At 34.6% G+C, this 15,275-nt stretch overlaps 1 protein-coding gene across 1 annotated transcript in view; it reads right to left on the bottom strand.

The window, feature by feature from the left end:
• LOC127724653 (E3 UFM1-protein ligase 1-like) overlaps positions 1 to 15,275 on the bottom strand; it is a 244,588-nt gene that overhangs the window by 98,689 nt on the left and 130,624 nt on the right. Inside the window, exon 10 of the mRNA XM_052231683.1 lies at positions 4,626 to 4,746. Within this exon, the coding sequence (XP_052087643.1) occupies positions 4,626 to 4,746 (121 nt within the window). The remainder of the gene's footprint in view (positions 1 to 4,625; positions 4,747 to 15,275) is intronic.

Here is a 15,275-nt window from a genome sequence, read left to right as displayed (position 1 = left end):
ATATTCAAGATAATAACCAAAAACAGCAAAATTTCCTTAAAATTACCAATTCAGGGGCAGCAACCCAACAACAGGTTGTTCGATTCATCTGAAAATTTCAGGGCAGATAGATCTTGACCTGATAAACAATTTTACTTCATGTCAGATTTGCTCTAAATGCTTTGGTTTTTGAGTTATAAGCCAAAAACTGCATTTTACCCCTATGTTTTATTTTTGGCTGTGGCCGCCATCTTGGTTGGTTGGCCGGGTCACGCCACACATTTTTTAAACTAGATACCCCAATGATGATTGTGGCCAAGTTTGGTTTAGTTTGGCCCAGTTGTTTCAGAGGAGAAGATTTTTGTAAAAGATAACTAAGATTTACGAAAAATGGTTAAAAATTGACTATAAAGGGCAATTACTCCTAAAGGGGTCAACTGACCATTTCGGTTATATTGACTTATTTGTAAATCTTACTTTGCTGAACATTATTGCTGTTTACAGTTTATCTCTATCTATAATAATATTCAAGATAATAACCAAAAACAGCAAAATTTCCTTAAAATTACCAATTCAGGGGCAGCAACCCAATAACGGGTTGTCCGATTCATCTGAAAATTTCAGGGCAGATAGATCTTAACCTGATAATCAGTTTTACCCTGTGTCAGATTTACTCTAAATGCTTTGGCTTCAGAGATATAAGCCAAAATCTACATTTTACCCCTATGTTCAATTTTTAGCCATGGTGGCCATCTTGGTTGGTTGGCAGGGTCATCGGACACATTTTTTAAACTAGATACCCTAATGATGATTGTGGCCAAGTTTGGTTAAATTTGGCCAGTGGTTTCAGAGGAGAAGATTTTTGTAAAAAGCTAACGACGACGCCCACGGACGATAGGCGACGGACGCTAAGTGATGAGAAAAAGGGCCAAGTGAGCTAAACTAGAGGCTCTAAAGAGCCTGTGTCGCTCACCTTGGTCTATGTGAATATTAAATAAAGGACGCAGATGGATTCATGACAAAATTGTGTTTTGGTGATGGTAATGTGTTTGTACATCTTAATTTACTGAACATTTTTCCTGCTTACAATTATCTCTATCTATAATTAACTTGGCCCAGTAGTTTCAGAGGAGAAGATTTTTGTAAAAGATTACTAAGATTTACGAAAAAATGGTTAAAAATTGACTATAAAGGGCAATAACTCCTAAAGGGGTCAACTGACAATTTCGGTCATGTTGACTTATTTGTAGATCTTACTTTGCCGACATTTATTGTTTTTTACAGTTTATCTCTATCTATAATAATATTCAAGATAATAACCAAAAACAGCAAAATTACCTTAAAATTACCAATTCAGGGGCAGCAACCCAACAACAGATTGTCCGATTCATCTGAAAATTTCAGGGCAGATAGATCTTGACCTGATAAACAATTTTACTTCATGTCAGATTTGCTTTAAATGCTTTGGTTTTTGAGTTAAAAGCCAAAAACTGAATTTTACCTCTATGTTCTATTTTTAGCCGTGGCGGCCATCTTGGTTGGTTGACCAGGTCACGCCACACATTTTTAAAACTAGATAACCAAATGATGATTGTGGCCAAGTTTGGTTTAATTTGGCCACGTAGTTTCAGAGGAGAAGATTTTTGTAAAAGATTACTAAGATTTACGAAAAATTGTTAAAAATTGACTATAAAGGGCAATAACTCCTAAACGGGTCAACTGACCATTTCAGTCATGTTGACTTATTTGTTAATCTTACTTTGCTGAACATTATTGCTGTTTACAGTTTATCTCTATCTATAATAATATTCAAGATAATAACCAAAAACAGCAAAATTTCCTTAAAATTACCAATTCAGGGGCAGCAACCCAACAACAGGTTGTTCGATTCATCTGAAAATTTCAGGGCAGATAGATCTTGACCTGATAAACAATTTTACTTCATGTCAGATTTGCTCTAAATGCTTTGGTTTTTGAGTTATAAGCCAAAAACTGCATTTTACCCCTATGTTTTATTTTTGGCTGTGGCCGCCATCTTGGTTGGTTGGCCGGGTCACGCCACACATTTTTTAAACTAGATACCCCAATGATGATTGTGGCCAAGTTTGGTTTAGTTTGGCCCAGTTGTTTCAGAGGAGAAGATTTTTGTAAAAGATAACTAAGATTTACGAAAAATGGTTAAAAATTGACTATAAAGGGCAATTACTCCTAAAGGGGTCAACTGACCATTTCGGTTATATTGACTTATTTGTAAATCTTACTTTGCTGAACATTATTGCTGTTTACAGTTTATCTCTATCTATAATAATATTCAAGATAATAACCAAAAACAGCAAAATTTCCTTAAAATTACCAATTCAGGGGCAGCAACCCAATAACGGGTTGTCCGATTCATCTGAAAATTTCAGGGCAGATAGATCTTGACCTGATGAACAATTTTACCTCCGTCAGATTTGCTCTTAATGCTTTGGTTTTTGAGTTATAAGCTAAAAACTGCATTTTACCCCTATGTTCTATTTTTAGCCGTGGCGGCCATCTTGGTTGGTTGACCAGGTCACGCCACACATTTTTAAAACTAGATACCCCAATGATGATTGTGGCCAAGTTTGGTTAAATTTGGCCCAGTAGTTTCAGAGGAGAAGATTTTTGTAAAAGTTTACAGACGACGGACGACGGACGACGGACGACGGACGCAGGACGACGGACGACGGACGCAAAGTGATGAGAAAAGCTCACTTGACCTTTCAGGTCAGGTGAGCTAAAAAGCATTTCCAGAGATCTTTTTGTGTGAAAATAGGGATTTTGAACCTCGTAAAACCACACCACAAAGGGATTTTCAGAGTATGAAAGCTTTAATCTCTTTTTCGTACTCCTGAAAATTTAACTCCCATAAGGAGCCAAATGACGATTAAAAACGTTGAATTATTTGAATATCTTGCCTTGTTGATCATATTTGCTATTTTAATTTTTTTTCTGACTTTTATAATAGTTTTCAAGATAATAGGGAAAACACAAAACAAAAACTTGGTAAAAATCATCATTAGAGGACTATAACTCCTGTAATGAGTGGTCTGACAATTATGGTTGCAAAAGACAGTATGCAGATCTTGACATTCTGAAAATTTTTACCATGTCAAATCATCTGAAACTAGACACCCTAAGGATGATTCTGTCTGAGTTTGTTTAGAAAATTATGTGTGCAATTGATACACAAAAATTTGAAACTCCCAATTTTTGAGAGAGAAAAACAACATCATAAAAATTTCAAAATTTACAGTAATGTGCCCCCGCCATGAAGATAGGAGCATTAAAATTTTAATAAAATGTTAACACAGAGATATGTCTCGCCTTTTTTGTAATTTTGATAATGCAAATGTTGAAATTAAAATAGCAATACTTTAACATGTAAGTTATGCAAATATTCAAAGTCAATGAACCATGACTGAAGGTATATAGCTAAACAATCTCCATGGAAATGAGATGTGCCAATGCAAATACCACTGCATACCAAATACCATTGACTTATCATAAGTCATTCCATTTAAACAAACCTAAACACAAACATTAACTTGTAAACTATGTAAAAGTTTCAAAGTCAATGAATCATGACTGAGAGGGCAGGGCAAAATATTCTCCATGGATATATGTGGTAATGCTTGTACAACTGCATACCAATTGGCCTTCCACTAATGGTTCTCCTTAAACTGACCTAATCACAAACTAATACATGTAAACTAAGCCCAAAGTTTCAAAGTCAATAGACCATGACTGAGGGGCGTGGGGCCAAAAAATCTCCATGGAAATGAGATGTGCCAATGCTTATACAACTGCATACCAATTAACATTGGCCTACCACTAATGGTTCCCTTTAAACTGACCTAATCACAAACTAATACATGTAAACTAAGACAAAGTTTCAAAGTCAATAGACCATGACTGAGGAGGCATGGCCAAATAATCTCCATTGAAATGAAATGTGCCAATGCTTATACAAATGCAAACCAAATATCATTGACCTACCACTAGTGGTTCCCCATAAACTGACCTAATAACAAACTAATATATGTAAACTAAGCCAAAGTTTCAAAGTCAATAAACCATGACTTACGGGGCCGGGGCCAAATAATCTCCATGGAAATGAGATGTGCCAATGCTAATACAACTGCATACCAAATATCATTGACCTACCACTAATGGTTCACCATAAACTAGACCTAATCACAAACTAATACATTTGATGACGCCGCCGTTGCACCGCTGGAAACAGCATACCTATGTCTCGCTTTTTTTCTCAGTCAAGGCAAGACAAAAATTGCAGAATTTGCTGTATATTTTCAAGCGGAAGCATATGTGTTCCATGAACACATTCTTTATTTATCAAAATTTAAATGTGATAAGTTTTGGGATCTTTAAATTTTCATCCAACTATTCAAATAGTTAATCTTGTTTCATGATAGTTTCAGAATTGAATCTAATCTGTTATCTATTTCACAAAAATACCATTGAAATCAATTGAGTATTTACAAGGAAAACCAGAAAAACACATTTTTTTGTTTGTTTTGTTGCTGGATTAGATGAAGTCATAAGGCTATGAAGCTTTAATTCCCCTCTGAAACTAAACAATAATTGAAACATTATGTATGTACCTGCAGCTTTTTTTCTTCTCTGATCCTTTCTATCCTCTTTTCCACTGTTGTCTATCATTGACAATTTCCCACTTATTTTTGACACTTCATTGGAGAATAAGGAAGGATTGTTTCTTACATCCTAAAAAGAGATTTCAGATTTTTTTATATGTGATCAGCTTCAAATTAAAACTACAGGCATCTTCAATGATTGACACTCTCCAACACAGTAGACTAGAAAAGAATTCATGACAAAAATCTCTTTCTTGTTGATCTTGGTTTGCTGATCATTTTTTCTGTTTACAATTTCTCTATAGCTTCTTTAGTTTTTGCCCAAAACACAAAAAAGGGTAAAAAAAATTATAATTTAAGGGCAATCACTCCTTCAAAAGTCTACTAATTATTTCTGCAGATCTTACTTTGCTGTACATTATTGCTGTTTACAGTTTATCTCTATCTATAATAATATTCAAGATAATAACCAAAAGCTGCAAAATTTTCTTAAATTCTTAAAATTACCAATTCTGGGGCAGCAACCCAACAACATGATGCCTAATTGGTCTGAAAATTTCAGGGCAGATAGATCTTGACCTAATGAACAATTTTATCCTGTCAGATTTGCTTTAAATGCTTTGGTTTCAGAGATATGAGCCAAAAACTGCATTTTACCTTATGTGCTATTTTTTAGCCATGTCGGCCATCTTGTTTCGCGGGCGGGGTCATCGGACACATTTTTTAAACTAGATACCCTAATGATGATTGTGGACAAGTTTGGTTAAATTTGTCTCATTAGTTTCAGAGGAGAAGATTTTTATAAAAGATTACAAAAATTTACGAAAAATGGTTAAAAATTGACTATAAAGGGCAATAACTCCTTAAGGGGTCAAATGACCATTTTGGTCAAGTTGACTTATTTGTAGATCTTACTTTGCTGAACATTATTGCTGTTTACAGTTTATCTCTATCTATAATAATATTCAAGATAATAACCAAAAACAGCAAAATTTCCTTAAAATTACCAATTCAGAGGCAGCAACCCAACAACGGGTTGTCAGATTGATCTGAAAATTTTAGGGCAGATAGATCTTGACCTGATAAACAATTTAACCCCCATGTTAGATTTGCTCTAAATGCTTTGGTTTCAGAGATATAAGCCAAAACCTACATTTTATCCCTATGTTCTATTTTTAGCCATGGCAGCCATCTTGGTTGGTTGGCCGGTTCACCATACACATTTTTTAAACTAGATACCCCAATGATGATTGTGGCCAAGTTTGGTCAAATTTGGCCCAGTAGTTTCAGAGGAGAAGATTTTTGTAAAAGTTTACGGACGACGGACACAGGAAGCAGGACGACGGACGCCAAGTGATGAGAAAAATGGTAGATTCCAGCGCTCTTAATTTGAATAAAACATTTGAAATAGTTAATATATGTGGAGAAATAAGTCGATGATACGGTTTTCAATGGAAACTGAAAGGAGTGGAACAGGAGAAATTCACACATTCACCTCCTTTTGCGTAATCTCTGTTACAAGTGGGTTCGATTTTCATTTTTACCTCTATACTGAACACATATATTTTTCTTTGTGATTATATTTTGGTTTTTAAAAACATGAAAATCAATTTTCATTGTTAAAAGTAGAAATGACAATTTTGTGCGAAAAAAAGGTGACCGCTGACCGCTTTAGACAGGTGACAGCTGAAATGACTTAAATTATATAGAAAAAACTTTTGGGAGGGTCTGAAAGTGACATTTAGAGGCAGATGACCGATGAAAAAAGGTGACCGTAAAGGCAGGTTTGACTGTAATTTGGAGATCTTGCTTGCTGATCATTTATGTTATCTTATGTTTCTATCTATCATTTATAGTTTTTAAGATAATAGGCAAAAACACCAAAAATTGGTAAAATTGTCATTAACGAGCAAAAGCTCCAAAAAGATGTCGATGCCTCTGACCTTGTTGACTTAATTGTAGATCTTATCTTGCTGATCATTTTTGTTATTTAAAAAGTCTTCCTATTTATTATAGTTTTCAAGATAATAGGCACAAGAGTGCACACACTGAAATGTCTCGCCTTCTTTACTAATCTTTGATATTATGTTGATAGACCTAAATATAAAGCTTTATTACAACATAAGAAAAACAGACTAAAACACAAAACTTAACTATAACCACTGAACCATGAAAAAGAGGTCAAGGTCAGATGACACCTGCCAGTTGGACATGTACACCTTACAGTCCTTCCATACACCGAATATACTAGACCTATTGCTTATAGTATCTGAGATATGGACTTGACCACCAAAACTTCACCTTGTTAACTGATCCATGAAATGAGGTCGAGATTAAGTGAAAACTGTCTGACGGGCATGAGGACCTGCAAGGTACGCACATACCAAATATAGTTATCCTATTACTTATAATAAGAGAGAATTTAACATTACAAAAAATCTTAACTTTTTTTTCAAGTAGTCACTGAACCATGAAAATGAGGTCAAGGACATTTGACTTGTGACTGACGGAAACTTCGTAACATGAGGCATCCATATACAAAGTATGAAGCATCCAGACCTTCCACCTTCTAAAATATAAAGCTTTTAAGAAGTTAGCTAACGCCTCCGCCGCCGCCGGATCACTATCCCTATGTCGAGCTTTCTGCGACAAAAGTCGCAGGCTTGACAAAAACCACTTAAAATTGGTAAAAATTCAAGAGCAAGAGTTCCAATATAAATGAGTCTCATTGATATATATCCAATATGAATATAATATTAATATAGATAAAGGGTATTGTTTTATAAATGTCATGAAGCAAAATGATGCAATTTTGCATTTCATTAAAGCACATATAGAATTCAAGGGAGGTATTATTTGAAGATCTAAATTCAACATAAAAGATGTTTTTAATGAAGTTGCCCTTATTTGTAATTATTACCAATTCTTTTATAGAAACATTTCACGATTTTTGTAATAGAAGTACATATACTCAGATATTGCAACACATTCACCTTTTCTCTCAATATTAGATGGTCTCATACCAGCTGCATCTAATCATCCTGAACATGCATGAAATATTTGCCACGGGATGTTAAGCAACCAACAATCAATCAATCGACCAGCTGCACAATGTGTTAAAGCTACTCAAATGACTAAAGATAGATGAAACACAAAACTAGAGGCTCTAAAGAGCCTTTGTAGCTCAACTATGTCTCTGTGCATCGTTAACAATGGACACTCTCCAACATTGTAGATTATACCTGTCAACCCAACCGTTTTGAGCGGGAGTCTCCAGTGCAAACAACGAAATTCCCCAAATCTCCCGCTTGCCAATCCACTCCCGCGCAGGAGTATAAAATCTTCTAAGATATTTTGACCTGGAATAACACGCGTTCGTAATTCTTTGGCTTTTTAATTACTTTCAATAGAAATAAATATACAATCAGTGATCATTTGAAAACTTTGGTCAGTAGTTTTTATGTTCGATATATAAGTAATCGAAATTCAGTTCTGCTATGTCAACTCCAACAAGATAGAGGTCTTTGTCTGGACCAAGCGGCAGTGTAAAAAAGAAGAAATAGATAACTGCAAATCGAAATGTCAAGCAGATAACTTGAATGAAAGATTTTCAATTTTTACGTCCAAGTTCATTTGGCAATGAATCTTTTTGCACATCATGTTCAATCAACTTTTCTATTTCTTCTGGAGGTCTGTAAGATGTTTGAAATAGATAAAAGAAGATGTGGTATGAGTGCCAATGAGACAACTCTCCATCCAAGTCAGAATTTATAAAAGTAAACCATTATAGGTCAAAGTACGGTCTTCAACACGGAGCCTTGGCTCACACCGAACAGCAAGCTATAAAGGGCCCCAAAAATTACTAGTGTAAAACCATTCAAACGGGAAAACCAACGGTCTAATCTATATAAAAAACAAGAAACGAGAAACACTTATGAACCAAATCAACAAACGACAACTACTGAACATCAGATTCCTGACTTAGGACAGGTGCAAACAATTGCAGCGGGTTTAAATGTTTTAATGGTACCAAACCTTCACCTTGATCTGAAACAATAGTGTAAAATCACAACATAGAAAGCATGCTTAGTGTGAGACTCACAACAAAATCAAAATATGGAATGTTATGAGTTATGAGACTCGGAGGTATTGAAAAAGGCTTAAAAAACACTGTCTTGTATAGATTATAACCATGAATTGAAGAAATAAAGTATATATATTAACTCTTGGTGTTTTGGTGTTTTGTAGATGAATACGAAATAGCTGAGGGGAGATCTCCCTCCTTGACAGTTTCAGAGGTTGGCAGGTATGTTGTTGATTAGAATATAATTCATGACTAAAATCTCTTTGTTGTTGATCTTGTATTGCTGATAATTTTTTTTGTGTACAGTTTCTCTCTATCATCTATAGTTTTTGTCCAAAACACAAAAATGGTAAAAAAAATATTGTCATTTAAGGGCAATAACTCCTATAAGAAAACAACTGACAATTGCATCTAAGCTGATCGATTTGCAGATCTTGCCTTGCTGATTATTTTTGTTTTTTGAAGTTTCTATCTATCTATCATAGTTTTTAAGTTAATGTGCAAAAATTCAAAATAAAGAGCTGTTCCATGAGCACATGATACGCCCGTCACTTTTTCATAAGTTCCATAACTCCTCAATGTCATATCAGAATTTTGTAAAAAACTAAAGGGAGGTTATTTTCATAGATATAAAACAGACACCAAAATTTAATGAAACTGTTCAAAGCAGTTTTGAGTTATTGTCCGCAAACTTGAAAATCCCCCCTTTTTTATGAATAAAATCCCATAACTCGGAAACGTAAAACTAAAATTTATAAAAATCCAAAGGGAGCTTATGTCAATAGATAAAAACAATTCACCAAAGATTCACAGAAACCGCTCAAAGCATTTCTGAGTTATTGTCCGAAAACTGGAAAATACCCACTTTTAATTGAATAAAACCCCATAATTTGGAAACATCAAATCTAAAATTTATAAAAATAGAAAGGGACCTCACGTCAATAGATATAAACAATTCACCAAAGTTTCATGCAAATTGGTTGAAGCATTTTTGAGTTAGTGTACGACACATTGACGACAGACGGACGGACAGACAAAGGTATACCGTAATACGTCCCGTAAACGGGTGTAAAATAATTGTCATTGAAGAGCAATAACTCCAATAAAGAGTTGACTGACAATTTTGCCAATCTTTGAAGATCTTGTCTTGCTGATCATTTTTGCTATTTAAAGTTTCTCTCTATTTATTATAGTTTTTAAGATAATAGGCAAACATGAAAAAACTAGAAGCTCTAAAGAGCCTGTGTCGCTCACCTGCATCTTCACCAATGGCCACTTTTTGGTAAAAACCATCATGAAAGGGCAATAATTCTATAAAGAATTAACTGATGATTTCAGTAATGTTGACATATTTGCAGATCTTGTCCAGCCCATCATTTTTGTCAAATTAAAAAAATCGCACCTGCTCTATCTCAAAAAGATTTCTACAGTGTAGTGTACTACTTTTGGGACAAATAGTATCAAATTTATAGAAAAGTCTACCAGCTCTAACTCAAAATATGTAAAATTCTAAAATTCTATTTTAAGGGGGTCTATAATTCAGTTTGACAGCTTCAGACATACTAATTTTTGACCTTTTTTAACTGGACCAAATCACAACTTTACATAACAATAGTGCACACGCTGAAATGTCTCACCTGCTTTCCTGACCATTAATTTTATGTTGATAGTCCTAAATATAAAGCTTTACTACAATAACACATAAACTTAACATGATTTGAGAAATTAAGATACCTGCCAGACAGACATATACACATTACAATCATTTCATACACCAAATATAGTTGACCTATTGCTTATAGTATCTAAGAAACAAACTTAACCATGAAAACTTAACATTGACCAATGAACCATGAAAATGAGGTCAAGGTCAGATGATACCTGCCAGACAGACATATACACCTTACAATCATTCCATACACCAAATATAGTTGACCTATTGCTTATAGTGTAAGAAAAACAGTCCAAAACACAATAAAATGCTTCGCTGAGCGCAGCCAGATACATCCACAGAGGTCTAACACTGAACAGTTGGGGCAAGTTTGGACACAATATTCAAGCTTGATACTGTCTGAATTTGGATTGTGATCAAATTTTTGACATAATATAGGTTTCTGACACAAACTAAATGTGGTCAAAGATCTTAAGAATTTGAAATGGGATATTTAATTTACCTAGTATGGTCTGATATCCAAAATCAAACAACATGGTTAAATTCAGCATATAAAATAAAATGCTCCGCTGGGCGCAGCTTGATACGACCGCAGAGGTCGAACCCTGAACAGTTGGGGCAAGTATGGACACAACATTCAAGCTTGATACAGCACTGAATTTGGATTGTGATTAAATATTTGACACAGCATAGGTTTGACAAAGAATGAATGTGGTCTAAGAACTTAAAAATTTTTAATTTACCTATTCAAACCATATCATTATTATTTGCTTTTATATATAAATCAGAAATAACTAATTTAAAATGGAAAATTTTAAAGAAAAAAAAGGGAAAAAAAGGAAAAAAAAATCCCTCCCCCCAAACTCTAACCCAGCCTTCCCTTTGTGGTATGGTACCTTGCAGTACAATTTCAGAGAGATCCATACACTTGAACACAAGTTATTGTCTGGAAACTAGAAAAATGCTTGTTTTAAGCCCCTTTTTGGCCCCAAATTCCTAAACGTTTAGGGCAATTACCCCCAAACTCAAACCCAACTTTCCCTTTGTGATATGGAACCTTGTAGTACAATTTCAGAAAGATCCATACACTTACACACAAGTTATTGTCATGAAACTAGAAAAATGCTTGTTTTTTGCCCCCTTTTGGCCCCTAATTCCTAAATATTTAAGGCAATTACCCCCAAAATCCATCCAAGCCTTCCCTTTGTGGTATGGTACCTTGCAGTACAATTTCAGAGAGATCCATACACTTGAACACAAGTTATTGTCTGGAAACTAGAACAATGCTTATTTTTGGCCCCTTTTTGGCCCCTTTTTCCTTAACGTTTTGGGCAATTACTCCCAAACTCAATTCCAGCTTTCCCTTTGTGATATGGAACCTTGTAGTACAATTTCAGAAAGATCCATACACTTACACACAAGTTATTGTCATGAAACTAGAAAAATGCTTGGTTTTTGCCCCTTTTTTGGCCCCTAATTCCTAAAATTTTGAGGCAATTACCCCCAAAATCAATCCTAGCCTTCCCTTTGTGGTATGGTACCTTGCAGTACAATTTCAGAGAGATCCATACAATTGAACACAAGTTATTGTCTGGAAACTAGAAAAATGCTTATTTTTGGCCCCTTTTTGGCCCCTTATTCCTAAACGTTTTGGGCAATTACCCCCAAACTCAATTCCAGCTTTCCCTTTGTGATATGGAACCTTGTAGTACAATTTCAGAAAGATCCATACACTTACACACAAGTTATTGTCATGAAACTAGAAAAATGCTTGTTTTTTGCCCAATTTGTTTGCCCCTAATTCCTAATATTTTGAAGCAATTACCCCCAAAATCAATCCCAGCATTTCCTTTGTGATATGGAACCTTGTGGTACAATGTCAGAGGGATCCATACACTAACACACAAGTTATGTCTGGAAGTTACAAAAATGCTTATTTTTGGCCCCTAATTCCTTAACTGTTGGTACCATAACCCCCAAAATCAATCCCAACCTTCCTTTTGTAATATTGAACCTTCTGGTAAAATTTCAAAGAGATCCATTCACTTAAACTAAGATTATTGTCCGGAAACCAAATGTGTCATCGGACGACACCATACAAACCCCCCCCCAAAAAAAATAAATTTAACCCGCCCTTTTTTCAAAAAATAAAAAAAATTGTACTCCCCCTCACAATTTCTTTTTTACCCCCACTCAATTCAAATTTCCAATGGAGTTTGCAACCATAATTACCCATTTAAATGCATCATAAAAGTCTTAAAATAGAAAATGACATACATAATCATGGCTAAAATTAATATATTAAATATTCCTTAATCAGCATTTTTAAATCGTAACTTCTAAAAATAAATTGACAGCTAATCACCTCAAGACAATACAACATTTCTTTATACATAATTTAAAAGCAGTGTAAGGGAGGTAATCCAAACTTAACATTGTATTTTTTTTTAATTGTCCATTAACCAGGAAACCCTTGTTTTCCCCCTTTTTTGCCCCTAATTCCTAAACGGTTTGAGCCATAACCTCCCAAAGCCAATCCTAACCATTTCTTTGTGATATGGAAACTTGTGGTATAATTTCAGAGAGATCCATACACTGTTCCACAAGTTATTGTCTGGAAACTAGAAAAATGCTTATTTGGGCCCCTTTTTGGCCCCTAATTCCTAAACTGTTAGGATTATAACCCCCTAAAATCAATCCCAACCTTCCTTTTGTGGTTATAAACCTTGTTTTTAAATTTCATAGTTTTCTATTTACATTTACTAAAGTTATTGTCCGGAAACCAAATGTCTTCAGACGATGCTGACGACAAAGTGATACCAATATACGACTGCAAAATTTTTTGCAGTCGTATGAAAACTGGTCATATGATGAAATCCCAGGTTATTTGAAGACCTTGATGGGTAATTGAAAATTTCAGGTGAGCTGGTAAATTCACCGGTCACACTCACGAAATATGGGTCAGTTGACAGGTATGAAAGTTTCTATCTACATTTGTATCTATTATACTTTTCAAAATAATAGGCAAAAACTAAACAAGAGGCTATCAAGAGCCTGAATCGCTCACCTGTAATTTTTTGCTTAAATCTTTCATCAATGATTATTTTTGCTTTTCAATATATAGTAATGAGTGGCTTAAAAATGCCATTTAAATGTTCTTTGTTTCTGTCATATTTTCTTCAAAAGCAAAAAAATGCATTTTACCCCTTTGTTCCATTTAAGCCATAGTGGCGATGTTTCTTGACGTACAAGGAAATAAAATAAAAAATTTATACAAGATACTCTGAAACTCATTCAGCCCAAGATTGGCTGAAATTGATTCAGCAGTTTCAAAGGAGAAATTTATAAAAAATTTTAAAGTAAGCAAACTAGATTAGGTGAACAAATTGTGAAAAATTGTCTTTAAAGGACAATTACTCCTTAAGGGGTCAATTGACAATTTTGGTCATATAAACTTATTTGTAGATCTTACTTTGTTTGAACATTTTTGCTGTTTACAGTTTATCTTTATCTATAATAATATTCAAGATAATAACCGAAAAATGCAAATTTTCATTAAAATCATTAATTCAGGGGCAATAACCTAATAAAATGCTCCTGCTGGGCACAGCTTGATACAACCCCAGAGGTCCAACCCTGAAAAGTTGGGGCAAGTATGGACACAACATTCAAGCTTGATACAGCACTGAATTTGGATTGTGATTAAATATTTGACACAGCATAGGTTTCTGACACAGAATGAATGTGGTCTAAGAACTTAAAAATTTTAAATTTACCTATTCAAACCATATCATTATTATTTGCTTTTATATATAAATCAGAAATAACCAATTTAAAATGGAAAATTTTAAAGAAAAAAAAGGAAAATAAATCCACTCCCAAATTTTTGAACCCCTTTATGATTCATCACCCCCAAACTCAATCCCAGCCTTCCCTTTGTGGTATGGTACCCTGCAGTACAATTTCAGAGAGATCCAAACACTTGAACACAAGTTATTGTCTGGAAACTAGAAAAATGCTTGTTTTTTGGCCCCTTTTTGGCCCCAAATTCCTAAACGTTTAAGGCAATTACCCCCAAAATCAATCCCAGCATTCCCTTTGTGATATGGAACCTTGTGATACAATGTCAGAGAGATCCATACACTTACACACAAGTTATTGTCATGAAACTAGAAAAATGCTTGTTTTTTGCCCCTTTTTGGCCCCTAATTCCTAAAATTTGGACACAATTACCCCAAATATCAATCCCAGCATTCCCTTTGTGATATGGAACCTTGTGGTACAATGTCAGAGAGATCCATACACTTACACACAAGTTTTGTCTGGAAGTTACAAAAATGCTTATTTTTGGCCCCTTATTCCTAAACTGTGGGTACCATAACCCCCAAAATCAATCCCCACCTTCCTTTTGTGGTATTGAACCTTATGGTAAAATTTCATTGAGATCCATTCACTTAAACTAAAATTAGAGTGCGAAAACTAATGTGTCTTCGGACGACGACGACGACGACGACGCCAACGTCATACCAATATACGACCACAAAAATTTTTTTGCAGTTGTATAAAAACTGCAAAATTTCCTTATAATTACCAATTTAGTGGCAGCAACCCAACAATGGGTTGTTAGATTCATCTGAAAATTTCAGGGCTGATAGAACTTGACCTAATGAACATTTTTATCCTATGTCAGATTTGCTCTAAATGCTTTGGTTTTTGAGATATAAACCAAAAACTGCATTTTACCCCTATGTTCTATTTTTAGCCATGGCGGCCATGTTTTTTGATGAAACAGAAAATAAAACATTACCTTTATTATAGATACCCTAAGGATCATTTAGCTTAAGTTTGGTTGGAATTGGTTAAGTAGTTTCAGAGGAGAAGATGTTTGAAATAGTTTACACGG

This window comes from Mytilus californianus, unplaced genomic scaffold, assembly GCF_021869535.1.
Source record: "Mytilus californianus isolate M0D057914Y unplaced genomic scaffold, xbMytCali1.0.p SCAF_14, whole genome shotgun sequence".
Lineage (NCBI taxonomy): Eukaryota > Metazoa > Mollusca > Bivalvia > Mytilida > Mytilidae > Mytilus > Mytilus californianus.
The sequence above is the reverse complement of the archived record's forward strand: the minus strand, read 5'-3'. Positions and strand labels throughout refer to the sequence as shown.